General features: G+C 49.7%; 8 protein-coding genes across 8 annotated transcripts; 4 read left to right on the plus strand and 4 right to left on the minus strand.

The window, feature by feature from the left end:
- Positions 1-237: 237 nt before the first annotated feature.
- BDV37DRAFT_279764 (putative SNF2 family helicase) lies at positions 238-7,192 on the minus strand (the record flags this gene model as incomplete). Its single annotated transcript, XM_032086400.1, has 7 exons — positions 238-541; positions 590-960; positions 1,057-1,293; positions 1,360-5,527; positions 5,656-6,387; positions 6,594-6,738; positions 6,811-7,192. 7 exons carry the CDS (start codon positions 7,190-7,192, stop codon positions 238-240), a joined length of 6,339 nt encoding a protein of 2,112 aa, XP_031944913.1.
- A 1,303-nt stretch (positions 7,193-8,495) lies between these two features.
- Positions 8,496-10,778, minus strand: BDV37DRAFT_269078 (aromatic amino acid ammonia-lyase; the record flags this gene model as incomplete). Its single annotated transcript, XM_032084294.1, has 3 exons — positions 8,496-10,396; positions 10,457-10,563; positions 10,624-10,778. The coding sequence occupies 3 exons, from the start codon at positions 10,776-10,778 to the stop codon at positions 8,496-8,498; spliced, it is 2,163 nt and encodes a 720-aa protein (XP_031944914.1).
- Positions 10,779-11,820: 1,042 nt separating this feature from the next.
- On the minus strand, positions 11,821-13,016 carry BDV37DRAFT_240574 (putative polyadenylation factor subunit CstF64). The gene is made up of 2 exons (XM_032081085.1): positions 12,765-13,016; positions 11,821-12,706 (listed from the first exon to the last, which is right to left on the minus strand). The coding sequence occupies exons 1-2, from the start codon at positions 12,817-12,819 to the stop codon at positions 11,913-11,915; spliced, it is 849 nt and encodes a 282-aa protein (XP_031944915.1). The 5' UTR covers positions 12,820-13,016; the 3' UTR covers positions 11,821-11,912.
- A 165-nt stretch (positions 13,017-13,181) lies between these two features.
- Positions 13,182-14,325, plus strand: BDV37DRAFT_279767 (prohibitin subunit PHB2; the record flags this gene model as incomplete). Its single annotated transcript, XM_032086401.1, has 4 exons — positions 13,182-13,365; positions 13,436-13,504; positions 13,583-13,938; positions 14,002-14,325. 4 exons carry the CDS (start codon positions 13,182-13,184, stop codon positions 14,323-14,325), a joined length of 933 nt encoding a protein of 310 aa, XP_031944916.1.
- A 424-nt stretch (positions 14,326-14,749) lies between these two features.
- On the plus strand, positions 14,750-16,270 carry rmt2 (protein-arginine N5-methyltransferase). Its single transcript, XM_032090798.1, has 2 exons — positions 14,750-14,850; positions 14,960-16,270. Exon 2 carries the CDS (start codon positions 15,005-15,007, stop codon positions 16,238-16,240), a length of 1,236 nt encoding a protein of 411 aa, XP_031944917.1. The 5' UTR covers positions 14,750-14,850; positions 14,960-15,004; the 3' UTR covers positions 16,241-16,270.
- Positions 16,271-16,714: 444 nt separating this feature from the next.
- On the plus strand, positions 16,715-17,257 carry BDV37DRAFT_290324 (uncharacterized protein; the record flags this gene model as incomplete). Its single annotated transcript, XM_032088690.1, has 1 exon — positions 16,715-17,257. The coding sequence occupies one exon, from the start codon at positions 16,715-16,717 to the stop codon at positions 17,255-17,257; it is 543 nt and encodes a 180-aa protein (XP_031944918.1).
- Positions 17,258-17,385: 128 nt separating this feature from the next.
- On the minus strand, positions 17,386-20,917 carry BDV37DRAFT_240577 (MCM DNA helicase complex subunit MCM4). The gene is made up of 5 exons (XM_032081086.1): positions 20,430-20,917; positions 19,498-20,376; positions 19,367-19,438; positions 18,121-19,313; positions 17,386-18,056 (listed from the first exon to the last, which is right to left on the minus strand). Exons 1-5 carry the CDS (start codon positions 20,719-20,721, stop codon positions 17,469-17,471), a joined length of 3,024 nt encoding a protein of 1,007 aa, XP_031944919.1. The 5' UTR covers positions 20,722-20,917; the 3' UTR covers positions 17,386-17,468.
- A 1,476-nt stretch (positions 20,918-22,393) lies between these two features.
- Positions 22,394-26,096, plus strand: BDV37DRAFT_279771 (putative DUF221 domain protein; the record flags this gene model as incomplete). The annotated part of the gene is made up of 3 exons (XM_032086402.1): positions 22,394-22,560; positions 22,613-25,011; positions 25,087-26,096. The coding sequence occupies 3 exons, from the start codon at positions 22,394-22,396 to the stop codon at positions 26,094-26,096; spliced, it is 3,576 nt and encodes a 1,191-aa protein (XP_031944920.1).
- Positions 26,097-26,717: the final 621 nt, after the last annotated feature.

A 26,717-nucleotide genomic window follows, 5' to 3' on the forward strand; every position in this document is an offset into this window, starting at 1 on the left:
TTTCACACCCGCTCTATTTCCTCATATCCGTGCATGGGTGAAATGCTTATAGTATCGGGATCTCGGTCTCCGGCAGCCTCTTGGACACCCCCATTCACCAATTTACCAACTCAACCAGCCAACAACTGTTCTGCCCGCACAACTCAAACAGGTTTCTTTTAGAAGCAAGTACATGCATGCACGCAAAAACACAAAAGAAAGAATCACGTGTATCCTAAGCGAGATTTGTCTCACACATTAGAACGCGTTGTCTACCACAACAGACATCACTTCTCCTTTCACCACCTCCCACTCCTCAACTTCCTCCCTCGCAGCGAGGGTGACCTCGCCATCCCTCTCGACCAGCACTTTCCCATGACAGTCTTGGAAGAGGGTAGTGTCGATTGTCATCCTTGCCAACAGATGATATATGTAGACGTGCTTGGTCTGACCATATCGTCTGGCTCGTCCGATAGCTTGGGTCATCGACGAATCATAGTCGTACTGGGTCTGAGCAAACATAGGTGAGAGAAATATAACGTGGTTTGCACACTGAAGGTTTCTAATATCTGTTAGTAAAGACTGAGACACAAGTTGACAGTCAACTCACAACCCAGCGGCCATCTCGCTGCCCAAGTTCAGAATCAACACTTGGTTTTCACCAAAGCCGCCGGCTTCCTGAAAGTTCTGGACCTTCTGTGCTGCCCTGCGGTCAGTTGCTATGATTGAAGTGTACTTGATCTTTGCCAGTTCTAGAGCTTTGGATGCGATATCTATAAGCTCAGGGAACTGGATGAAGAGGAGGACTCGATCGCCTGTGGGCACTACCTGGATGATTTCGATCATCTTGTCCAGTTTGCTGCCGCCGTATCTGGTGATTCTGTCCTTCTCATCGCGCATAAGAGTAGACGCGTCCATGATATTGAATTCTTTTCCTGAGCCCCGGCAGCCTTCCACGTTGCACTCTTCTTTCTGAACCGTCTTCAGGGTGCATTGTGAGCATAGGGCATGACCGCATGAGCCCAGTATGTTTATGTGGTTCGCTTTTTCCGTTTTCGTATGACAGGAACTGCATACAGCAATCTCTGACCCTGTCTGAACAAGGTGTAGTGCCTCTAAGAACCTGAGCGCTCTTTCCCGTGCCACCCACTCAAGGATCAGCTTTCGAAGATTACTCGTGACTGTTCGCAGCGTGAGCTTGAACTCGCTGATGTAGGTTGGTTTGACTGGGAGTTCTGGTGCTTTTTCTTTCTTCCCACCTTGCTTAACAGTCCTTGCACCCTTTGTACTATGCTTTGAAGCTTGTCCGCTAGCCTGTTTGCCATTCTTTGTTAGCTTCAATCTTTAATTGAATCCTTGTGAAGCCTTGTCAGAGCTTACCTCTTCTCCGGCATCGTCATTATCCTCTTTCAGCCCAGTCTCATTCTGTATTTCTGCATCAGATAAGTCCTCAGCGACTTGTGCTGGATCAGAAAAGAATAGCCTCCAGTCATCTGTCTTTGAAGTGAGCATTGCACTCTTAATGAGTGGATATATCTTTTCCGTCACAGTCTTGTCACCAAAGTCGTGCGCCTTTATGCTCTCAATGAATTCGTGGAACTTTTCATGTCTCAAGTCGCAAGCACAGTATACCCACGCAGCTTGCTTGAACTTCTGCATGAGTTCTTCCTTGAGGCACTCGAGCTGTTTCAATCGAGTCTCAATCAGGGAGCTGCAGGTGAGAGCTTCAGGTACACCATTGTGCCAGCGACCCTGCAAAGCGAGAGATGAACACCGTTTGAGAAGGGCTTCTTCACTTGTTTTGCTGCTTCCAATCACTTCATCCAGTCTATCTTCTTTATCACCCCTGATACCCTTTCTGCCACCTCGACGACCCAAACGGTTGTATGTCATCAACTGCTTGCACAACTCAAGATAGATCGCTGTCTCGACAGGTGATTGCTGGATGAGAATTATATGTTCTGATGACGGAATCTCATCAATCTCTGCGACATTCTTACGAGTGAACTCGTCCAAGAATCTCTGTGCAATATCGTGTCGTCGACGATGCCATTCCTCACTCCGAGGGGCCCGGAGCGCCTGGAAAGATTCTGCTTCTGATCGCTGCTTACGGATCATCTTAAGTCGTGCGTTTTGTGACTGAATATCGTCGTCGTCGATACCGAGATGGATGCCCAAGAAGGGTGCAATCGTATTGACATCAGCAAAGTCGTTCAGCGGCGGTGTGCCAGATAGAACCCATTTCGAACGAGCCTGAAGCTTGAGAAGAGGCACCAGTCGTTCGGGGTTCGCAAAAGTGAACTCATCAATAACAAGTCGATTGAATGAGAATGCATGGAGAAGGGGAAGCTTGACCATCGTCCAATTTTGTTGAGTGGTGTTATTTATGCCGAACTCTTTTCTATCATCCCAGACTTTGGCCATCTTAACGAGTGTACGTTTGCGCTTCACACCTTGGCCCCTTTTACCAGAGCCTTGTGTTTTCCCAGAGCGTAATGCCGTCGGAGGTTCTTCATCCTCGCTATCTCCTGAATCACTATCGTCATCCTGTTCCTTTTTCAAGGTCGTGGGGTCGATTGTCCTAGGCTGGAGTTTCAGGAGTCTATCGACCCTGGCCCGAATTTCTTCGGGATCTTCCTCCTCTTCGCTAGAATCCGACTGCTCATCCTCACATGATGACTCGGCGTGATGTGTTCCCGCTTCGGTGCTAGAATCTTGGCCTTTGCGAATGTCTGCATATTGGTCTCCCTTAAGCCTCTTGGACGGGATATATGTGGAATTAGCTTCATTGTCCTTGACTTCCTGGCGTCTAAGTTGGATCGACTCAAGCACTGCGCTGGGGCCGTGATCCACCAGGAGCTGTATCTGTTCCATCATCACCGCGTGTGCTTTAACAAACCAATCGTCAAAATTGCGGCCTGCCTTTGGCGGGACTCGCGGCATGCCGGTGAACTGCTGCAATTTCTCATAATGATTCAAGCTGTTAAAGACAGCCCAAGAGGCTAGCACGATATCTGCCTGCTGAATATCTCGAACAGTCTTTCTTCCCAATGCCGCTAGTCCGTCGATCACCAGCACACCATACGTATCCTTGAGGAACTTCGTGATCTCGGACTGCCACTGTTTGATCATGATCTTGGGCACGACGATGAGAGTGGCATTTGTGGGGATGAGGCCATCTACGGGCTCTATTTCGGTCTGCTGGCTGTGCTGGGTATCGATCAGTCCAAGAGTGATAGCTGTTTTTCCATACCCAACGTCGTCCGCTAGGACACCGCCGCGGACGGTTTTCTCGACGCATACTTTGCCTTCTGCTCGCCACATCAGCATAGGAAGGAGGGCCTCCTCTACCTCTTCTTCGATGAAAGGCTCAATATCAGCACTCTCGCGGTGAACCATCCACGAGAGGGAGCGCAGCTGCTCAGGCCGCAGATCGAGTTGGAAGTTAGGCGGTTGAGCACTTTGAGCATCGTTTCTGTTACTGACGAGATTGAAATCGGGGAACACGAGATGTCTCGAGTCGTAAGAGTTGGGCACGACGCGCCAGAAGAAAGAAGCGTTGTCAGAGACATTTGTGTTCAAGAGCTTCTCGTAGGCTTGATGCAGCAGAGTCTGGACGTTGAGCGTGACGCGCATATGTCCAGTATCATACTCGTCGACTTGACGAAATACCAAAAAAGGTGGAGGTCTGAACTTGATCTGTCGTTCGTACAGAGCTGCGTCGTGTGGATCCTCGTATGCCTTGATTTGTCCTCTCGGGTTGCGACCCCATATGATCCGGGGCTTCGCTGGTACACACACTCCACATACAGGGCTGCCTAACTTGCCCGGTGATTTGTCTTCGTTGACTGAGATCCAATCCTTGAACGCTGAAAAACCAACGGCTTTTTGGAGTAACCAAGAAACATCTCCAAGTAGTGCGGGGGATTCCACGGGATTAGCCACCTCCCATGGCCCCTTTTTCCAGAAAGAATCGACAGTGGTGGCTTGTGCTTCAAAAGAGAGAAGGGTGATATTCGCACTACGACAATCCCGATTACTGATCACCATTGAAGTGAGCGGCTTCAGATTGGAGCAAATGATGGGAACATCGGGAACACAGGAAGCCAACGTGACCGCTTGAAGCTTGATAGACTTACGATAGTACACGTTGGTATACTCTGGCTCCGGACCCAGACCTGAAGACCGCCACTTATGAGAAACTTCTGCGATAGTCGAACGAGGTGCATATCCAAGAGTCCGTTCATGCTCCAAAGAAAAGACAAATGAGTCGTACATTGGCTCATCAAGCTTTGAGGGATCCAAAAAGAAGTAGACTGCAGGAGAATTTCCAACGGCCGGTTTCTTATGCAAACAACCATTCGCCGTTCCGCAGTGAGGAAGAAGATCATATGTTCCTCGGATGGCTATTCCAAAACTTTCGATATCATCACCAGAGCCATCGACCGCGATTTGTGTCCATACTTTGGATTCAGGGAAGCCTTTCACTTGAATGCCACATTTAGCTTCAAAAGATTCCACGCGATGTCCAGTTCCCGAAAAAGTGAGCGCACACTTTGAACTGATAGGCGAGAGAATCTCCCATTCGCCTTCCAAAAGGGAATTGGGCTCGGGAGTCATGCGTGCAATCGGTTTTGAGAAAATTTCGCGAATGAGACAGACGACAGGTTCATCCTCTGAGGGCTTTGCATGGAGCGACCAAGACGACCAAGAATCACTGACAACAAGACTTATAACTCCATGCTTACCCTCATAGGTGACCGTCCACACTGAACTTCTTTTGATGTCGACAAAACGGAACTCGTCGCTCATTAATAGAGCTACAGCGTCTAAGAATTTCTTCCAGACACTAGAGGGACAATCGATCGATATGTCCGCCTTGAAGACATTATAACATTCTTGTGAAATGCCAGATATAATCAGTCGAGCGGGGAGAGAGCTTCGGAGTCGGCTGACGAAATCTAACGGCTGGGTACGCACCAGTTCAGAAGCACGCTGATAATCATGAGTCGGGTTACCGGCACAGTCTGAGCAAGCGGTGTGACCACAGAGCTTGCATCGAAATATATCGCGCTTTATGGCAGTTTGACGTTCGCACACACAGTATCTCGCACTACTTGCGGCTTGAGCTTGGATATCAGAGATGGTTACATCGGCCGTTTCGTCGACATTAATACTGCCGGAAACGAGTTCATGATCGTGACACAGCTCAAACCGTTTGTGCTTCGGAACTTCTTTCTTCGGACGAGGCTGCTGGCTACCTTTATCGAGTACTTTGTGGCCCACAATAAGGGCAGAGAGGATAGCAGCGCCGACGACAGTCGAACTCATCGCATTTCCAGCGAGTTGTTGAAGTTCCGCTTGGGTTTCGCGGGCAAGTATCAACCTATCCAACGGTAATCCCTGAAGAGAAAGGGACTCAAGTCCACAGAGAGGGCCACCTCTGGTGGTCAAATATGGAATGCCGGAGGGAGTGATACAGCCCACTATACCGTACGCCCGAGTGTCAACCTCTCGGTCGATGCCCTGAGATAACTCGATGCAACGCCTGGAAAATGAATGTTAACAAAATATACTTCAATTTCCCCCGCCGTGGGAGGGAGGGTGGGAGGCGGGGGAGAAAGGAAGAAGATTGAGTTGGAGTAGAGGAGACGTGGGGGGTAGAAGAGTGCTTACTCTTTGTGGTTCATGTCATAGCCTTCCACGAGCTTGCGAAGGAAATTGGCGTCAAGCGTATCCCAGACTCGCTCTGGCATACTCCGGAGCCAAGGTTGCCAGGTGAAATCCGGCATCTGAGAAGATCCGTCCTCCTGCGAGCGAGTGAACGGGCGACGGTGTCCCAGGCCCATGTTCATGCGGTAGTTCTGGTGCCTGACTTGGTATCGCTCCCAGCTGTAGACGGTATGCGACGCTAGCCGCGTCGCCATATCGTTCTCTATCTGCTCCAGTCTACGATCGTCAGGGTCCATCAGGAACATACCGGCCGGTGAGCTCGCAGGGCGCTTGAACTGAGACAGGATCTTGACCCAGTCCGCCATGGCCGTTTCCTCCAGACCGTGCTCTCGCATCCGCTGCCTGTCAATGCAGAGCATGTACCCTCTCTCGCGGGTTTGTGGGAGGTAGTATGCTTTGGTGTCTACCTCTGCATGGCACGCGAAGTAGTCGATGCCGCCCCATGCCTCGGCGATCTTTCCCCATGGGGCCGTCCGTACGTTTTCCAGAACGACGATTCGCGGCCTGTACCTCTTTGCGTAGCCGAGGATCCCCCAGAATGTCCCGCCGGATTCTCCGCTGTCGTCGAGGGTCTTGCGCTTGTTGTTCAGTGAAGAGAAGTCAACGCAAGAGAATCCGGCGATTAACAAGTCTGGGTTCCTGGGAACCTTCTCGAGAGAGCCATAAGCGGTTTGACTTTTCAACGACAGTTAGCGGAGATCTTGTCAAGCACGGCGTCTCGGACTAAGGGGGTGAGGCTAATGCAACAAGAGCTAAAGCAATAAAAAAGAGTTTGAAAACAACAGCAAATCCCAAAAAAAAAGCATAAAAATAAACACAGCCAGAGGGAAGGGAGGGCGGCACCAAAAAAGAATAAAAAGAGAGGAATCGAGCGAACTTACGCAACACGGTCCTTCAGTTGAGTCACATCACGAAAGAGCAGACGCGGATGAAAGTTATTATCGATATAGCGCTGCTTGTAAGGCACAATCTCTGCACTGAAAAGATGACGAAAACTGAAGTCTCGATCGAAGTGCTTCCTCAGATCTATCAGACACGCCAGTCAGGTAAGTCTCACCCTCATGAAACAAGAAAGACTAAGATGAGGGAAAAACTCACTGTCTTGTACCAACTCCAGGGCCAACAACGGACTCTCAGTCCCCGAGCAAGCAGTTACGACCCTCAGAGGCTTCGATCCAATATGCTGAAGGAACTCTCCAAGGTTAAGCTCCAGTGCTCGAGCAGTGATAGAACGATAGATGTCACTCAGTTTATGAAGAGGAGGGAGATTCAGAGCCAGCTGTGTGCTAAGCCGTCTTTTGCCAAAATGCGGTTCTGATCTGATGACTTCTGGCAGCTCAGGGTCCATGCCGACAGTCTGGGATTCGATGAGAGGAGTAGAGCTTGGACTGGCCTGTCCAGCATCGGTGGTTTGGGTGCGTCTATGCTTGGCTGCCCTCGCGGAGGGAGTAGAGGAGGCGGGTCTCTTGCCACGAGCCATTTCGAATGTATGTAGGAAGATGAAGCGTCTAAAAGAAGAGATAAATGAGGCCTTGCTGATCCAGAAAATATTCCTCTGTAAGAACAAGCTGTATGAGCCAGGGTGTATGCAAATGAGTGCTGTAGGGCACGATGCTGTCACGTGGATGAGGATAGTGAGTGTGCTTGGGAGATGAAGACATAAGAGAAGAAAACAGATTTGTGGGCGTGTGTGACTGTGCCCTAGGTGAGAAAATGAGAAATTCACTGGCTACAAGGGGTAATCGCATCGTTTAGTGAATGTGCATCGTTGCCTCCACAGCCAACTATTTGCTGTGTTGTGTTTCATGTCTGGCAGTGAATGGGATAACATATTCCCAAAGGGGGGCATGTCTACCCCGACAACGTTGCTCTCGTTGGGATACTACAACAGATGGAAGAGATGAAGACTGTGAGCTACAGGCTTTGCTTGATTTCTCCTTTATGGCTGAGTTATATCTACACAGTAGCTATATATGAATAAGAAGCATCCAAAACGCTCACGCCCCCCAAAAGCACAACAACCAAGCCCACCACAGAAAGGTCGCTGGCTCAAAACCACTCTTTCTTCTAGGATAGAGCAGCACTTTGTACCTGGTCAGTAGTACCTGGCATTACCCCGGCCTTTGGTACCCACAGATCATGGAATCTTATGATCTCTAACGTCCATCAAGACGGAAAATTTCCAACTGTCAAAAGGATCAACCGTTCAGACAGAAATAAAAGGATACTAAACTGTAAGTACTGCAAGCATTATAACCGGGCTAAACGGTTGATGTGCTTTATATATCCGCTATCTTGTTGGCCCACTTTTATCACTTGCACCCTTGAGGCGACCTGAGAGAAGTTGGAGAATGTTAGCTCTATACGTATGCTGAAATTTTACCCCTGGTTATGTACCTTGTGACACTTGAGTGAGGATATACATGAGATTTTCAACAAACTCTTTGATTGGGTAGGAGCAGTTATCCAATTTTGCAAGACATCTTAACATAATTACCTGGCCGTGGGGCCGATTAGCAAGATACGGAAACCTGAGGTTGGTTGTGCTTTTACTTTCCGGAGATCATGAGTTGGCTTCAAGAGTCAAGTCATAAATAATATGCTAAGGTTCATCTATGTAACAACTATGAATCGCAATCCAGGCACAGTAATGATAAGGGGGGATGATGTGTGAGTACAGCAGAAGCTGAAAGTAAGCTAAGTAATTCTTTTGATGAAATTATCCGCCAGGGTGATTCAAGCAATTATGCAAAGTCTATACTTGCAGAATCTGGATCATTAATTTAAAGTCGGGACATCCGTAGACTTCTTATCTTTGTCAAAGAGTCATCCGTACTAGAGCTCTTTGAAGCAAGAGATTCCATAAAAGGGCCCATTAAGCTGCCGTCGCGAATGGCCTCATAGATGATTGATATCCAAGATCCAATGGTCTTTTTCGAGCGACCGTTGAGGGTATCATTGTTAGCTGTCGGGTGCTCCACGAAGCCCAAGTGGAAAGGAACGTTGAGATCTCGGCGAACAGTGCGGTAAAGAATCTTAGCACCAGCGCCCAAGAACTCTTCGGTATTTTGCTGATTGAAGAATGCGTCTGCCGTATCCTGGTACGTCTTGTTGAGAAGGGCGGCAGCTTGGGTTTCCCATCGATTCAGATCCGAAAGGCCTGGGCCGCGCTTCTCTTTCAGAATATCTAGTAGTGTAGGAATAACGTCTTTAACGGCTGCTTGCACTCGCTCAGGTATACCCTGACGAGTTGTTGTCGACCAGCTTTTTGCGATATTTTCCCATAGGGATTCGGTCAGATTTGCAAGCTCTGAGTTTGATAGGTATGAGGAGAAGAGATCCGATGTAAGCAGATGGAGTTGGGGTTTGACGTTATCGAGGTAGGTCAAATGTAGTACTCGGAGATCCAAGGCCTGGCATCCAATGTACAGACTACAAGCGCACATGAGCGACACTATTTCGACTGCTTGCATGGTGTACCGACTTGATACAAAAGCCATGGAGTTGATAGATTGGTTGCGCATTTCCGCTGCTTGTACGTGCGAGCTCACTGGGTTGGCCAGATAAGCCAACTCTGCCATGTATGAGGCCATGCTGATATCGACGCCTTTCATAGTGAAGGAGAGACTTGGGTCATCGGCGACAAGATTAGTAGGAAGCCCGTTGCTAAGACTTGGGTCGACCAGTTCAGTAGACTGAGAGAAGAGGAGCCTGCCAAACATCTGAAGGCACGATCTTGTCTTTTCCATGGCAGAAGTAATGGAAACTGCTTGGAAGTTGCCTCCGTGGAGAATATCCCCGGTCTCCGGGTCTATTAGCGGGTTATCTGTTGTTGAGTTAAGTTCAACGGTGACTTGCTTATGCGCAAGCAGGAGGTCTTCTAGCTGAGGCCCGATCCACTGAGGCACACATCGAAGCGCATATCTATCCTGCATCAAACCTTGGCGAGTATGAGCCTTCACACCTTGAATACCCTGGGCAAGACGAGATCCCTGGAGGAAAGAAAGGATATTCCTCGCACATTCCATTTGGCCGTCATGAGGACGAATAGCAGAGATGAAGGGATGGAAGCTCTCAGCATTACCCATGAGGGCTTCTAAAGCCACAGCTGAGATCGCCTGCACTAGCACGACCAGTTGATGAGTCTCGTACATAACGAGACTCGACAGTGCTGCAGAGAATGAAGTGCCGTTGACCAGACCTAACCCCTCCTTAGGACCTAGCACTTGAGGCTCCATACCGGCAGACAAAAGTGCATCTCTAGAAGACATTATCTGGGGTTTATGAGAATTCTGTACGTGAACATGCACATCGGGATTGCCTTCGATCGCGCCTGCAATGTAAGAAAGTGGAATGAGATCTCCAGAAGCAGATATGGAGCCTCGTAAAGGAACAACTGGTGTGATGCGACTCTCTAAAAGCTGCAAAATGGACTTCATCACTGAAAGTGTAACTGCAGAGTGGCCGCGGGCGTTCGAATTGCACCGAACCAACATGGCTGCTCGCACCCAGGGAACGGGCACAGCATGTGAATCCAGGCGACCTTGTCGCTCGAGATCCACATTGGTATCTTTATCTGAGGCGACTAGCACACCTGCTTGCAGAAGCTGGGAGAGTCCAGATTGCAATGCGACCACTCGATCCGTTCGAGAATCAGCACTGCCGCCGAAGCCAGTATTAACACCTTCAAAGAGTATCAGTACGCCCCGTTCCAAAACACTTCCAATCAAAAAGAGGCACTGACCGTAAACGTGATAGCCCTTGTCCAAATGGTCTTTCAGCACCTGCACGCTTGCTTCAATCTTTTCAAGGACACCAGGATCCGTAGTGATCTTGGGTATGCAGCCATAACTGTTCAGTGTCAGAATCACCCAACTAATTGTCACAAGGTTTAGAGGATGTACTACTTACTATGCTACTGCTACTATAGCAGAGATATCAAGGCTAGATCCGTCAACGTCAAATGTACCATCTTTCAGCAAATTCTGTAGGCGTTGACGTGCCTGATATGCAGTCTGCAGGTGGGTCTGGAAGTCACTCAAGTTTCCCATGTTCAACAAGTCCATTGTTTCCTCAGAATAAAGTTTCCTTTGTTTGATGTGACAACAGCAACTTCAGGTTCAGGAGGGCTTTAAGTAGTTGTTTGTCACAGTATTTCACCGGGAGTGTAATCCGAATCAGTTGTCACGCAGCCTATAACCATGGAAGACAGTCTCACAGCGTGCTGATGACACGGGTCGATCGTGAGCTAATGCGAGACTATTCCCTTGTCGCATCTGATCGGCATCCTTGGATGCGGGAATTCCAGTCGAGAGCTGAAACAATCGACTATCTCTAGAGCGTGGTTGGTCCTTCCTTCTAGTCTTGGCTTGTCACTAGTGGCTCGCGTACTCTCTAGCTGCATAAGCGCTATGAGGTATATGATACATATTCTGTACTCTTGATGGAATGCTCAGCCAACTGAAATGTCAGTGGGAGGGTATGCGACCCCAGCCTAAACGATAGGGTTCAGGGGATGTTGATCTTCACGCGCTAGGATCTCTAGCTGAACCAGACTTTCTGTCACCACAAAGATAGACTTCCAGGAATGACCAAAGTTTAAACCTGCAGAACGTGGCTGGGGTGAATGAATCTGGAAATGGCCAGAGACAGAGAGAGAGAGAGAGAAAGAGAAACCTCGCATTGGGGAATGTCGGTCAGCAAGGCAGGAAATAATCGAGTAAAGTGGAGGATCTTCCATTTTCGGACGAAGTTGCATTGGAAGAATCCGCTTGACTCCGTTGTGTGACACTCGAATCCTTCAGCCTAGCTCCTTTTTTTTGTGTGTATCTTTTCTTTATCTAGATTTGGATCTCGATAATACTCTTCTCATACTGCGCAGTACATTAAATTTACGTGAAATCTGTGTGGGTGAATTAATTTACGTGGTGGCGTAGGGAGTGGAGCGAAAAGGGAACAACCGAAAACAATCAAGATATGGGATATCTACTACTATCAATAGCCTGTACTAAAACGAAGTATACATTCCCTTGCCAAATCACATGAACCATCTTGCGCCTTCCCATTTGTCATTGGAACATAGAAAGAGGCCAAAAAAAAAAAAAAAAGGGACAAAAGAGGAAAGAGTAAATCAAGTATGGAAGTTTCAAAAGTACCAAAATCATACAAGTCCGTTGATCTAGATCGATCTCGCTATGTCATCACCGCATGGCACCTTGCATTAACTGCTGTCGTAGTAGCATGATTTGATTCCGTTCCATCGGAGGTAGTGCGTCGATAGCCGACTGTGGCATACTGAGTACTTGCTGCAAGAGTTCGTCTTGCCCTGGCATTTGCTGCTGAGGCTGAGGTGGTGTGGAGACCGGACCGGGTACGGCTGAGAATGGCTGAAAAGACTGCGCTGCGGGGGGAGCGGCAGCTGCCGCTTGGGGCTGGGCGGCCTGTTCCACCACTGTTCCTAACGTGCCGTAGTCGACAAGGTTCATCAGGAGCAGGGCCTGGAATATAGCGTACGCAAGTTGAGGGGCTTGCCGCAAAAGTTCCGTAGCGCGTGCCGGGTCAGCCATGACCAATGACTTCATCTGAGAGAGTACATCGAGGAGTTGATTCGGAGGGAGAGAGGAGAGTGTTTGGGAGATTGCGTTCGGGCAGTCTAGGTGCGGAGGAAGGTCCACGCCCGGGGGAAGAGGCGGCAGAGGAGCAGATGACTGCTGTGCACCCATCTGTCCATCCTGTCCCGGTACCTGAGACGTCTGTGAATAATCTGGGGGTATCGAATCCTTCTCGTTGTTGTGAGGCCAATCCACGCGAATCTTCCGTCCCATGACCTCATAGTCATTCAAGTTGCGAACTGCGGAGGCGGCTGCATCGGCATCGGCGAAGTCTGCAAACCCATATCCTTTAGGTTTTCCGGTCTCGGGGTTCATCATCAAACGAAATTTGGTTACTGTGCCCGCGGAGCTAAGAATGTCTTTAACTTGCTCCTCCGTGAGATCTGACATTGGGCGTTAGCGTCAAGTGTATGAGGACCTTTGTCACATGGAAGCACCTACTGTATGGGATGTTTCCCAAAAAGACACTCTTTCCGGCTCTTTCAGGAGGCGCCATCTTTGCCGGAGTATAGACAATCTGCAGGCTCTTTCTACCGATGGGGTGTTAAGACGTAAAGACCCAGAGTGCAAATGGCTCGAGGGCGGTTTTAGCAGGAGGCGGAGGTTCCCACACACTTCCGACTCAAGCGTAAGGAATATCTTGTATCACAAAAAAAAATTCGCGGCCTACTCTTAAACCCCAGTAGACAATTTGGTGTAGATGGATTAAGTTGACGGGCAGCTTTACTGGAAGCTTGAGCTTTACTTGAAGGCGGTGACCCAAACGGACGATTTGCCGGAACATCGAAAGAACCTCAACGCCGGCTCCGTCACATCATCTTCTCTCATATTATTCTACTAATCTCTCAAACCACCATCATGGCTCGGAACCCAAGGGAACAGTGGGAGAGACTCCAAGTGATTCTACAGAACCGCGGAAGCCGTGGAGGGTTTGGCTTCGGCGGTTTCCCCTCCGGTGGGGGTCGTGGTGGCCTGGGGCTGTCGGGAGCTTTGATCTTGCTCGGTGTTGGTGGATGGGCTATATCAAACTCCCTCTTCAACGGTGAGCATGTCGGAATCCATTTATTTGTTCCGGTAATATAAACAAAATGGCTGACTGAGGCGGTTTCCAGTCGACGGTGGTCACCGTGCAATCAAGTACTCGAGAATAGGTGGTGTTCAGAAAGAGATCTACAGTGAAGGTATGCCGGCGCAAATCTTCTCTTTTCGTCTTCCTTCCATCTCTTCGATCCCGTGCTAACTATTTATCTTCACGTCAGGTACTCACATCAGGATTCCATGGATCGAAACGCCGGTTATCTATGACGTGCGCGCGAAGCCGCGGAACATCGCTTCCCTCACGGGTACCAAGGACTTGCAGATGGTGAACATCACCTGCCGTGTTCTATCAAGGCCCCGGGTGGATGCTCTTCCACAGATCTACCGTACCCTCGGACAGGACTTCGATGAGCGAGTCCTCCCTTCGATTGTCAACGAGGTCCTGAAGAGCGTTGTTGCGCAGTTCAACGCTAGTCAGCTTATCACCCAGCGTGAGAATGTCGCCAGGATGGTTCGGGATAGCCTCGCTCGCCGAGCTGCTCGCTTCAACATTGCTCTGGATGATGTGTCGCTTACGGTATGGTTCCCAAACCTTGTAGGGATCTGAAATGTCCAAAAACACTGACGTACTCTTTGACAGCACCTGACCTTCTCCCCTGAATTCACCGCCGCTGTCGAGGCCAAGCAAGTCGCCCAACAAGAAGCCCAGCGTGCTGCTTTCCTGGTTGACAAGGCCCGCCAAGAGAAGCAAGCCTTCATTGTCCGCGCCCAGGGTGAGGCCCGTTCCGCCGAACTCATTGGTGATGCCATCAAGAAGAGCAAGAGTTACATCGAGCTGCGTAAGATCGAGAATGCTCGTCAAATTGCCCAGATTCTGCAGGAGAACGGTGGCAAGAACAAGCTGTACCTGGATTCCCAGGGTCTGGGTCTGAACGTTAACGCCAACGTCGAAGACTCGAAATGAGAAATTCTCTCTGGAAAGGAATAATGACAAAGACGGCTCCCCGCAGATGAAGTTCCTGGGGAAGCCTAGCTTCGCTATTATATTCAGTTGGTTGCATCGGCCCTCATTCTCACTGGCGCTACTGATGTCGCTTTGGAATGGACGATTGGGGGTGTGGGATAAGGTATCTGTACAAATAGTTTCGAGTGATTTTTAGGATTCTCAAAGCAATCGGGCGAAATGTTTCTCTTCTCTTTCAATATGATTTGACTACGAAATACAATAATCATCCTGGCCATATTCTCTTGGTAGATGACCTGGCGTTGAGTCTCTGTCTATGCTCCGCGGAATGCGATTGGCTCCGCGCGCGGAGTTGAACGCGGCGGGCGGAAATTTTATATCAACGGCGGGGAAAAGAAATATTTCACTCCTACACTTCAAAGCCGACTCCAACTCAGTCGCTCCAATACAAGGAAACCACTGGTACCTCCCAATTGCCCACCTAAATTCCCTATACAAATAAACCCCTCCCTCAACCAGCAAAAGGTAAGCCCAGCCTCAATCATCCTACCACTGCCCCGCACCAACCCCAAAAACCCAATTCAAGCACATACTTAAACCTTAGAGAGTCAGGATAATCTAACAAGCAATCTAGATTAAACCCACAGAGAAGGAAAACAAAACAAAAGAGAAAAATAAAATGACCGACCCAACGACAGAAATCAACGTCGACCTCGACGTCCAAGAAATCCTCCTCGCCGCCTCCCAACACGACATCCCCAAGCTCCGCCAACTAATCCGCTCCAACCAAACAATCGCAAACCCCGTCAATGTCCGAGACCCCGAAACCGGGTACGCGCCGCTGCATGCGGCCATTTCAGCCTGCGAGCCTGACGACGACGAGCCGAACGGCGTCCAGACCAATGGGGCGCAGACAGATGAGCAGAAGAGCGTTGTGGAGAAGGGCTCGGCGACTGTGAGGTTTTTGCTGCAGGAGGGTGCGATTTGGAATGATCTTGATAATAACAATGAGACGCCTGGGTGTGTTGCTAGGCGGTTGGGGTTGGGCGAGTTGTATGAGCAGATGGTTGATGCCGGTGTGCGGGCTGAGTTGCTTTTGAATCGGTTGGATGGGTATGAGGAGCTTGAGGATGATGATGAGGAAGAAGAGGAGGAGGGAGAGATGGCTGAAGCTGGGGCTGCAGAGGTGGAAGTGGAGAGTGAATCTGTTCCTCAGTTGGTCGAGGCGGCTACAACTACTACTGAGACGGGTCCCGATGTCACCAATTCCCGATATCTTGATTCGAATTTGACATTCCAGAATGACCGCTTGCTGGACCAGGATCAGAACGGTGTGATGATGGCTTGGGAGTCGGATATTATGGCCAAGTCGGCGAAGAAGCTTCTGCCTACACCTGGACTGCGTGTTCTGAATGTCGGACATGGTATGGGTATTGTGGATGGCTTCATCCAGGAGCAGTCGCCTGCAGAGCACCATATCATTGAAGCGCACCCGGAGGTTGTCGCTGAGATGAAGCGGAAGGGCTGGGGTGAGAAGCCGGGTGTTACGATCCACGAGGGCCGATGGCAGGATATTCTCCCTGACTTGGTCGGACAGGGAGTTATGTTTGATGCCATTTACTACGATACATTTGCCGAGTCGTATGGCGACTTCCGGGAGTTCTTCAGTGAGCAGGTCATTGGACTGCTTGAACAAGAAGGGAAGTGGAGTTTCTTTAACGGTATGGGAGCAGACCGACAAATCAGCTACGATGTCTATCAGAAGGTGGTCGAGATGGACCTGATGGATGCTGGATTCGATGTTGAATGGGAGGAGATTGCGCTACCTAAGCTGGACAACGAGTGGGATGGCGTGCGCAGAGCATACTGGCAGATTGAAAGCTACCGTCTGCCTCTCTGCAAGTATATGGATTAGAAAGAGATAGAAACGATTTATGTTAGAGACATGCCAAAATTGAAAATAATAGTTGAACATAGTTATATCTAGTGCATATAATGCTTTATATTATCCTGTGTATGATACGGAGTAGAGAGAAACCACACTCAAACACGCTCTTCATCAAGAGACACCGCTCCTTCCTATGTTGACCATCTTATAGACGACAACCAGTGGAGACCTTGCTCCTGAATTCACTCTCAACATTTCATACTATTTTCCCGAAGACTCACCGCAGCTAACTGCGTACTTTATAATACAGGATAGAATCCCGTCTACGCAGAACCCCCAATATCACTGTCTACCAAATAGCATAAATCCTCTTGATAATTGGCTAGACAAAGAAAGCAGCTTACTCCAGTCCGTACCAATACCTGAGACTCCCCCATCACTTCAACTCCACCAGCCTCTTGCAAACGGGCTCTATCTCAACACCCCTAAAGAAAAGAAGCAATGTCCACCTCCCCAATCCACTACATCCCCCCAAGCAGGGCCCCCCAAATCCTGTCCACGAAAATCCTCCGCATAATAGCAAGCCCCCACGCCCAAGTCCCCGTCGAAACAACCAAGAGAACAAACCACTGGTCCTTCTACTTCTGCACGTCAGAGACGACGTGCGTCGCCCTGGACTGTCAGCCTAGTCATACCGTGCCCAGTAGTGTTTTGCCTGGTGGGTCGAAGGCGTATGTTATTTTATCTGAGTTGAGGGCGCCTGCGGGCCCGGATGCGTTGCTTGAGTTTGCGGTCGGGGTGAATGTTAGGGCTGGGTTGACTGTGGGGGACGTGGTGGATGTTTTGGTGGAGAGTGGGAGGGAGAGGTATGAGTTTGATGCGGATGGGGTGGGGTGTCGGTTTTGGGTGACGGAGGTGTTGGAGTTGTTGCTTAGGGTTGGGGTTCTGGTGGATGCGCAGCAGGTTGAACGTGGGAAGGGGATGGTGAAAAGGCTGTGGCCTGAGGGGATGGGTTTAGATCTGGATCGCGGGGCGTATTACTAGGGAAGAGGAATTCTTTGGTTATGTTATGTGATATAATTTCAATTATCTATTGTTTCGTTCGTGAAAGCCGATTAAATGAATATCGAACTGGACAAAAAAACACCAGACACCGTCCCTGCCCTGGTACCCTCGAATCCATGCGACTGACTCAATATACGCTTTCCCAGATTACATACAAACTGTTCCGTGGCATCATGATCCCATCATTTGATTACAGAAGTCGACCTCCAATACGCCGGATGCTCCGTCGTGCACCCTCCCCTAGAACGTTCACGTAACCCTCCGTCTCCAGCGTGCGGACTGCCTCTGTGAATTGACCGCCATCCACCTCGCCGCTGCTCTGCTCAGTCAAAGCACGATAGACATCGCCCCAGCGAGGAGTGGCGCCTCTGCTGCTGAGCTCGTCGATCACCGCGAGGAGACCACGCTTCAGGGCCTCCCGCTGGCGTCTCTCGCTCGCGCTAGTGCCCTCAGTGAGCAGACCCATGTCAATCAAACCTGTCCGCGAGTCCGTAGCCGCCTGCTTAATGGCGGATCGGATCAAACGCACCGCCTCCTCAACATCTTTTGCGGTCACCTCAAGCGACAATCGCATGCGTGCATGGGCTTCTGACAGTCGGATCATAGACTCCAGTTGACGAGTGGTCGCCGTAATTCTCCGATCAGATGAGCGGATGTCGTCTCCGAGCTTGCGCATGTTCACATATGCATCCGAGAGAGCTTTACCAGCAGCCGGGGTAAGAACGGGGTGAACCTTGGTCTTGGCGTAAGTGATATATGCTGTCAGGAATTCAATGGGCTGCAAGTTTGCAAGTTTGATTAGCACAGTGTCGGAACCACTGGGTTCGAAATTCATTACTTACCAAGACTTCTTCGTCGCTTGCATTTTCTGGCTTGTCTTCCAGATACATATTGACCAGATGCTTGGCCAACCGACGATCTTCTTGCTCATCCACGCGATCCAAAACCAAGTATACCAAATCAAAACGGGACAGCAAGGTAGGTGGAAGGTCAATGTTCTGAGGAACGGGCAGATTGGGGTTGTATCGACTACCAATAGGGTTCGCGGATGCAAGGATACTGGTTCGAGCATTCAACGTGGTGATGATACCTGCCTTAGCGATGGACACCGTCTGCTGCTCCATGACTTCATGAAGGACAGACCGTGTAGATTCGTTCATCTTGTCGAATTCGTCAATACAGCAAATACCACCATCCGAAAGTACCAGGGCACCAGACTCGAGCACCATCTGACGCGTGTCAGGATCCCTAGTCACGTAGGCTGTGAGACCGACAGCGGAAGAACCTTTGCCACTGGTGTAGACACCTCGAGGCGCGATCTTGTGGACATAGCGAAGCAGCTGGGATTTCGAAGTGGACGGATCACCGCAAAGAAGCACATTAATGTCACCGCGGTAGCGTGGGTTACCACCCTTCTGGAAAGACTTGTTGGTGCCTCCAAACATCTGGAGTAGGATACCCTTTTTGACATCATCCATCTCATAGATGCTAGGGGCGAGAGACCGAGCAAGGAGTTCATATACATCCGGCCGGCTGGCAGTTCGCCGGATCTTTTCCTCTTCCTCGGCCGTGAGTTTCCGAACCTGCTCAGAATCTCCAGCCGCCTGCTCAGACAGCTCTTGTTCGATGGTAGTCACGTCGATGCCCAGCTTCTTACGATCGATCTTTTGCACGTGCAAGACATCAATGTACGTCTTGAAAAGTGCCTTCTGCGTCCGTTGGCGGGGATTGACGCGCACAGGGTTGCAGCGGAAGATACCAGTCACTTCAACTCGATCACCAGCCTTACAGACATCCACCAACTCATCGTATACGCAAAGGGAAACAGAGTGGGGAGTTTGACCGTCGGGCACACTATCCGGCGTTTCTTGCAATTTGATGACCTGCTTGTCGGCAAAAACACAACGGTTGTGAATGATCTCCATGCTGTTTCTTTGCTTGCAGGCAGGGCGTGGGCAGATGGTGGGCTCCGCGATCTTTCCACGATCAATATCGACTTGGACGCCGTGATTGCAAGCCTGGCAGCGGAAGAAGGCTAGAGAGAAAGTTAGCCAGCCTGGACGTAAGAATGTCGTACTGCGAACTCACCTTCTTTCATATCCGGGATGATAGGTGTCGCGCGAATGACAAGACCTTTGATACTCACAAGCTTGTCCATGTCTAAGGTGTATGTTAGCAACTGAATTGGTTCAATCGAGAGGCGTATATATTGAGCATACCGGCTGGATCTAGGTCTCTCATGTTCACACTAGAATCAAGTCCGAAAGGAAGAACTTTAAAAGCCTTTGTCTCGACTTCGCCAACAAGATCCGGAATTTCGGTCTGTGGCATCCGACCAGTCTCACTCATGGCATCCGAGCTTGGGACTGCGGGTGCAGAACTGAGATTCCTTGAGTGCGACTGGTTGCGTTGGTTCTGAGTCCGCAGGCGTTCCATCTCTTTGATTGCAAGTTCCACCATAACATCCTTGATAGTCTGATCCATCAAAGGAATAATCTCCTGGGGATATGCGTGTAGTTGATGCCACAACTTCAAGGTCAACGGGTACGCTTTGAGGTTCTTCGCATCTAGATTCAAACTAGTCACACCCAGCTGGCGCATTGTGTTCAACATGCTGATGTATTCTCTCTCCTCTGCGGTGTCTCCCAACCTGCGGGTTTCATCTTCTGTTGCACCCTCGGCCCACAGACGATATTTAGTTGCAAAGTTGTAGAGAAAGTTCTTGAACGCGGACATAGAATCTTGAATAGAGATGTTGGTACCCCAGATAACGCGGGTAGAGCTACCACCCAACGCATCCGCCTCCGAAGTGCCGGGGTGAATGTTCGAGAAGGTTGCATCTGACTGTGGCTCTCCATCGGCGGCAGGTATTCCATTGGCGTCAACAAAGACTCTGCGTCGTCGACTAGGTGTAGATCCAAAACCACCCGAATGGAGATCATTGCGACGGGACACGACATTACGATGGCCGCCTGTAGCCGAGCGTTCTGAGACAAAAAGAGCACCACTGCTACTGCTAGGAATATCGGAGCGTCCTGGTTGGAGGCTACGAGCGCGAGTTGGGCTAGAGCTAGGCATGTATCGGATCGGGGAAGAGTCTGCAAGACGTGAGCAATCAGCTAGTAAGTAGGAGTTCTTGTGGTTGTCGTACCTGCGATAGCGGTACGGTTTCCCCGTGGTGTAGTCTCCTCTTGGTCCATGGTGGATGATGCCCTGATAGGAGAGCTGGGCTCATCCATTCTCACATCTGGTGTCTCGGCGCTGCTGCTATTATCTTTGGCCGGGGAAGACTGATAGAACATCGGTGATGACGAAGGAACCGCTGCCTCACCCCTTAGACGACGAGAAGCGCGGGGAGTTGTTTGTGCATCTGCTACCCTTGGACTGCTGGCCTCCGCCCTGGCTGGGCGACCCCTACGACGAGTTGAAGTCGGAGAAGACATTGTGAGTCGGTCCTATTAAGTGAATTATCGCAATTGGATGGACCGACAAAATCAAAATATTGGGGTTGCTGGGGGGGAGGGTGGTTGAGAAGGGTTTGTTTGTACGGAGTTGGGATCGATCAAGTGGAGTTTCAATTTGCTAGATTCTTCGTGGATTGCAGGACGCGTTCGAAACGCGTTGACGCGTTAAGTGATCACGTGGTATACGAGCTGACTGGGGTCAACAAGATACTCCTCCAATTATTTTAAAATCGAACACCATTTCAATATATGTTTCTCTGTCTTTTCTTTCTTTTGACCGCAAACAGGATTTTTTTCTATTTGTACAGGGGCCATCATTTGACGTTTTTACTCAGGCCGGTAGCAGGGACTTTCATTGTTCATACAGCTGTGAAAGAACATAGTTACGTGTATATTTTCTCGCCGTATTTAGAGCTCTGCCCCCATGTTCCATCGTAATCCATGAGGACTTGCATACACAGCCAATTGTGCCGTCTTTGCATGAATAAACTCGCCCGATCCTGTTAAAGATTGTGGCGCAACCAATTAAAAGTATCGATCTCTGGAAGAGGAGTACCATGTGACGGTCTATATTACGAGAGTTGTGTGCAGCATAAATTCTAGCGAAAGAGATCAAAGAAAAGCACAAACCCACGATGGCGACTCCGACGTAGATAGGTAGCTGGCACTGCATCCATGATTGGTAAAATATTGCTCTTTCTGGTTAGAGCATTAGCCACATCCTTCGCGTGAATATTGGTCCCTGGTCCCTTGAAAGGCCCACGGTTACCTAGTACTTCTACCGCACCGCCACCTTTGTTTATCCAATAAGCTGTAACCGCCCAGGCCCCTTAGGGCTGGATCTATACCAAGAACGGTATGGCTCCATATCCCTAATAGAGAAAGTATCGACATTCAAGATCGTCACAAAACGAGGAGTAAAAAGAGACAAAAGGGTTGGTGTCTTCCCAAATTAAATTGGCATGCTGCTTTAACACATCAGTCATGCGCTGTCCTTACCGCTGTCACTTGGGTAGGGAGGTAATGGAGAGGACTGTCCATAATTTAGTGGCATAATCCTTCAATCAATTTCAGGGGAAGTTGAAACACCAAGCAAGCGCTGGACCCCAGGCCAAACTGCTAGTTTCAGCAGGCGCCTGATGTCATTCTCGGTGGACGAGATCCGCCCAACCCCAGCACTTTTCCCACAAATCGTGGCGCTTCTTCCCTGTTGACTTGGCGGCGAGCTAAACGATGAATGGTTGATTCATAACACCGTCAACGCCGCTACTGTCATGCCTTTATATACTCTGGTCCTCCAAATATCTTCGTCTTTTTCTTCGCCGCCCACTTTTGACTGTGTATCTCTTTGCAACCAAGGCAAAGGGTCGGTGTCACTCTGACCTCATCCACTTACACACTTCCAACACGATGCGACCCCAGTTTTGCAGTTCGTGACTTTGAAGCTGCGGTATTATCAGATCCCATACAATTAAATTTGTGGAGTCTTGTCGCTACCTCTATTTTCTCTCATGATATTCTATGAACGTTGCTAAACCTTACAACATTTTTTTATCTTGTTCTTCTTCTTTTCCTTTTTTCCTTTCTCGGGTTTTCCTTTTTCTCTTTTCGTAATCGGTGAACAGTTACATGAACGGCGTTACTGATAACGATGGCCCAAGATCTGGGATCGGCCCTTGAACACGCCGGTGGCACCGGTCAAAAGAGTGCAGGTATCCCGATCAACACTTTCCTCGCCTCTTTAGCTACTGCCATCGTCATTTTTGCAGTACAATTTTTACTCTTTTTGCTTCTCAAATCGAAGCTCACCCGCATCTAGTGAGTGCGACAGTTGCCGTGGATGAGCGCAAATGCTAACATGACTGGTTAGTCAACCTAGGACCTACCTCGTGCCGGACAGAGAGCGTACCGAACCATCCCCTCCTGGTCTTTTCCGATGGATTGTGCCTGTATTTCGTACCTCTAGTACTGAGTTCATACAAAAATGCGGCCTGGATGCATACTTTTTTTTGCGATACCTACGCATGCTTCTCAAGATTTTTGTCCCTCTAGGTTGCATCATTTTGCCGGTTCTGCTACCCTTGAATAAAGCTGGAGGCAAAGACCAACATTATAAAAACGGCACTGAATCTGGCAACACATGGAATGTTACTGGCCTGGATCAACTTGCCTGGGGCAACGTAACCCCAGAGAACACCAGCCGTTACTGGGGACACTTGATCATGGCTATCATCACCATTGTCTACGTATGCGCAGTGTTCTATGACGAGCTGAGAAATTATATACGCTTACGACAAGCCTACTTGACATCTCCCCAACACCGTCTACGAGCCTCTGCAACGACTGTCCTGGTGACAGCAATCCCGGAAAGATGGCTCACAGTAGATGCCCTCGCTTCACTTTTTGATGTCTTCCCTGGTGGTGTTCGCAACATCTGGATCAACCGCAACTTCGATGACCTCAACGAAAAAGTGAAGCTGCGGGATGCGTTGGCTTTGAAACTTGAGGCTGCGGAGACTGATTTGGTAATCAAATGCAAGAAAGCTCAGTTGAAACAGGCGAAGGCCGAGGCAAAAAAGTCTGGGGTAAAAGCAAGAAAGACTGCTAAAGAGGAGCAGCGGGATACGGATCGGAAAGCTTCACTGATGGCTATGGATGCTGGTATCAGTTCTGGTGACCCACACCAAGCACACACTCTTGCTGAGGTCTTACATCACGATGGCTCACAGGATCAGACAGAGCCAGGGAAACGAAGAAGACTGAACCCCTTTGACCCCGCCATGGAGGCTGCAGGAGCCGTTGGTCATGGTGTGGGCAAGCTAGGAAAGTCCGTCCTTGAAGGATTCAAGAAGGTCGAGGGTGGAATAGATGGAAAGTTGGCTCGATCTGGTGGTTTTGTACCAGACGCCTCGGTTGCTCCTCAGGACGGCTCACGCTCGTCGGAGCACCCTCAGTCTGAGTCTGATAGCATGGATGTTGCAGACTGTTCGCAAGCACGCACAAATGCCACAGCTTCGGGCGTCCCAGGCGCAACTGGATCCAAACCTAAACGGCCTTTCTGGAAGACTACAGGATCAAGCAATTCTAAACTGAGCCACAGAAGCGAGCCTGACGAGTTCCCTTTAACACAACGTGAAAGTATCTCGATTGAAGAGGAGAGTAAAGATGCACCGACAGAGAAAGAAAAAACCAATAGGGATAAACGAAGAACTCGAACCGAGGGCGAACAATTGGAAGGAGAGGAGTATCCTGTCGCCTACAACGAAGACTTCGACAATGAGGACTTCGGAGAACCTCTATGGAAGAAATATATCAGACCAAAGGACCGTGATACCATGCGACTGCCAATCTTTGGTCTTAGCTGGATGCCCTCCCTCCCGCTTATAGGCAAGAAGGTAGACACTGTCGATTACTGCCGGAAGGAAGTGGCTCGTTTGAACTTGGAAATTGAGGTGGATCAACAAACCCCCGAGAAGTTTCCCCTGATGAATTCTGCCTTCATTCAATTCAATCACCAGGTGGCTGCGCATATGGCTTGTCAGGCAGTCAGCCATCATGTCCCCAAACAAATGGCTCCTCGCATTGTGGAAATTTCTCCAGACGACGTAATTTGGGACAACATGTCGATCAGGTGGTGGGAGCGCTACCTGCGAACCTTTGGTATCCTGACCATTGTCTGTGCGATGGTGGTTGGGTGGGCTTTCCCTGTGGCCTTCACTGGTTTACTGTCCCAGCTGTCGTACTTGGAAGAAGCGTTTACGTGGCTCAGATGGATATCCAAATTACCAGAATGGTTCATCTCTGCAGTGCAAGGTATTCTGCCTGCACTGTTTTTGGCCATTCTGATGGCTGTGTTGCCGTTGATCCTCCGGTTCCTCTGTCGGACCCAGGGTATTCACACAGGTATGGCGGTTGAACTCACAGTTCAGAATTATTATTTCGCGTTCCTGTTCGTTCAGCTATTTCTGGTCGTCGCCATCTCGTCCAGTTTCTCGACCATCATCAGTAACGTCGCGAATGTCACGAGCTGGCCTCAACTGCTTGCGGAGAACATTCCTCTTTCTAGCAATTATTTCTTTTCGTACATGATTCTTCAGGCGATGTCGGTGAGTGCTGGTGCGTTGGTCCAGATCGTGAACTTAGCGAGCTGGTTTATCCTCGGACCCTTGCTCGACACGACGGCCCGGACAAAATGGGCACGGACTACGAATTTGAACCAGATGCAGTGGGGAACTTTCTTCCCGGTGTACACCACCCTGGCATCTATAGGTATGTATTTGTTTGCTTGCTATTGCCTGGGGGAGGGGATTTACACCACTGATGGCGCTGACGGTTGATCTGTAGGATTGATTTACTGTGTTATCTCGCCTCTCATCCTCGTGTTCAATGTGATCACATTCGGCTTATTTTGGTTCGTGTACCGGTATAACACGCTATACGTCACCAAATTTCGCTTTGACACCGGTGGGTTGCTTTTCCCTAAGGCAATCAACCAGTTGTTCACGGGCATATATTTTATGGAACTCTGCTTAATCGGTCTATTCTTTTTGGTTCGTGACGTGCAGGGCACGGTTGCCTGCAAGGGCCAAGCCATTTGCATGATTGTCGTTCTTGTCCTCACAGTCGGATATCAAATTCTGTTGAATGAAGCCTTCGGCCCCCTGATCCGTTATCTACCAATTACATTGGAGGATGAGGCGGTGCGCCGGGATGAGGAGTTTGAGCGTGCGCAACGTGCCCGGCTTGGGTTGCTTCAGGATGATGAATTGAACGCTGATAGAGGTCAACTGTCGGACCACGAAGAACACAGGGGCCCTCAGACAGATCAAGCAACTCATGATATTGAGCTAAAGGATATTGAAGCTAGCATGGAGCTACGGACTGAATTCCAGGACAGGCGGCCCAGTCTCGGGCCTACGCGTCAGTCTTGGGCTGACAGGTCCTCACGGAGCCGGTCGAAATACTTCGGCGCCAACTCGGACAGCTCGGTCCCGACAGTGCAGCGGATTCGTGAGAAGGTAGCGGCGGATGCTGAAGCCCAAGGCCCCCCTACCAATCAAGTGGCCCCGGCTCTGTTTGCTGGTATCCATGACGAGCTGGAAGATCTCACGCCGGAAGAACGTGACCAGCTAGTTCAGCGAGCCTTCCAGCACGATGCTCTGCGAGCCAAGCGTCCCGTGATCTGGATTCCGCGGGACGATCTCGGAGTCAGCGATGACGAAGTGTACCGGACTCAACGGTTCAGCAAGCACATCTGGATCAGCAACGAATACCAGGCCTTGGACGGCAAGTGCCGCACGGTCTTCAGTCGCAGTCCGCCGGACTTTTCGGAAGTGGATCTCATCCAGTTATGAGGACGGTATATAGAGCCTTAGAACATCGACCACCAAGCTTGTGGTTAGCTACGACCTTGCATGATGATTTCACTGATTTAGCTTTTGTCCCCACTGGCATGGGTCGGCGTTGGACTTGTACATGTACATAAATACAACTAATTGATTGACTTTATTCTCCTTGAACATGTTCAACTCTCCTTTACAAAAGTAAATCAGCCCTAAGCTTCATCTGTAGTCCGCTGCAACGAGTCAAGCTAGGCGGTAGATTCGTCGGATGTGCAAAACTAGGCACCGTGGCGGGAAACAGTGATTTCTAATATGTTTACGCAGAGGCTCCGCCCCGTCGAGTAAGTGGATCGTCCCTGCGCTGCGTAAATTCTCTGAAAGCTCAAGGAGTACCACTAGGGACTTGGCTTCTCCCTGAGAATGCTTGACTATTCCAAGGCTCACTCTATCGAACAGATTCAGATTAATAAACAAGTTATGACTCGCGGGAATGCCGAATCCCTACCAACCCCGGTCTCCAATTTTGACGAGTGCCGCAAGCGAGGTCACTAACGGTTTCAGACGTCAAGTATAAAAGCCACGGAAGTAAACCATGGGGGGTATGCAGCAGCCATTAGAGGGAGGCGATATGTG

This window comes from Aspergillus pseudonomiae (genome assembly GCF_009193645.1).
Source record: "Aspergillus pseudonomiae strain CBS 119388 unplaced genomic scaffold BDV37scaffold_10, whole genome shotgun sequence".
Classification (NCBI taxonomy): Eukaryota; Fungi; Ascomycota; class Eurotiomycetes; order Eurotiales; family Aspergillaceae; genus Aspergillus; species Aspergillus pseudonomiae.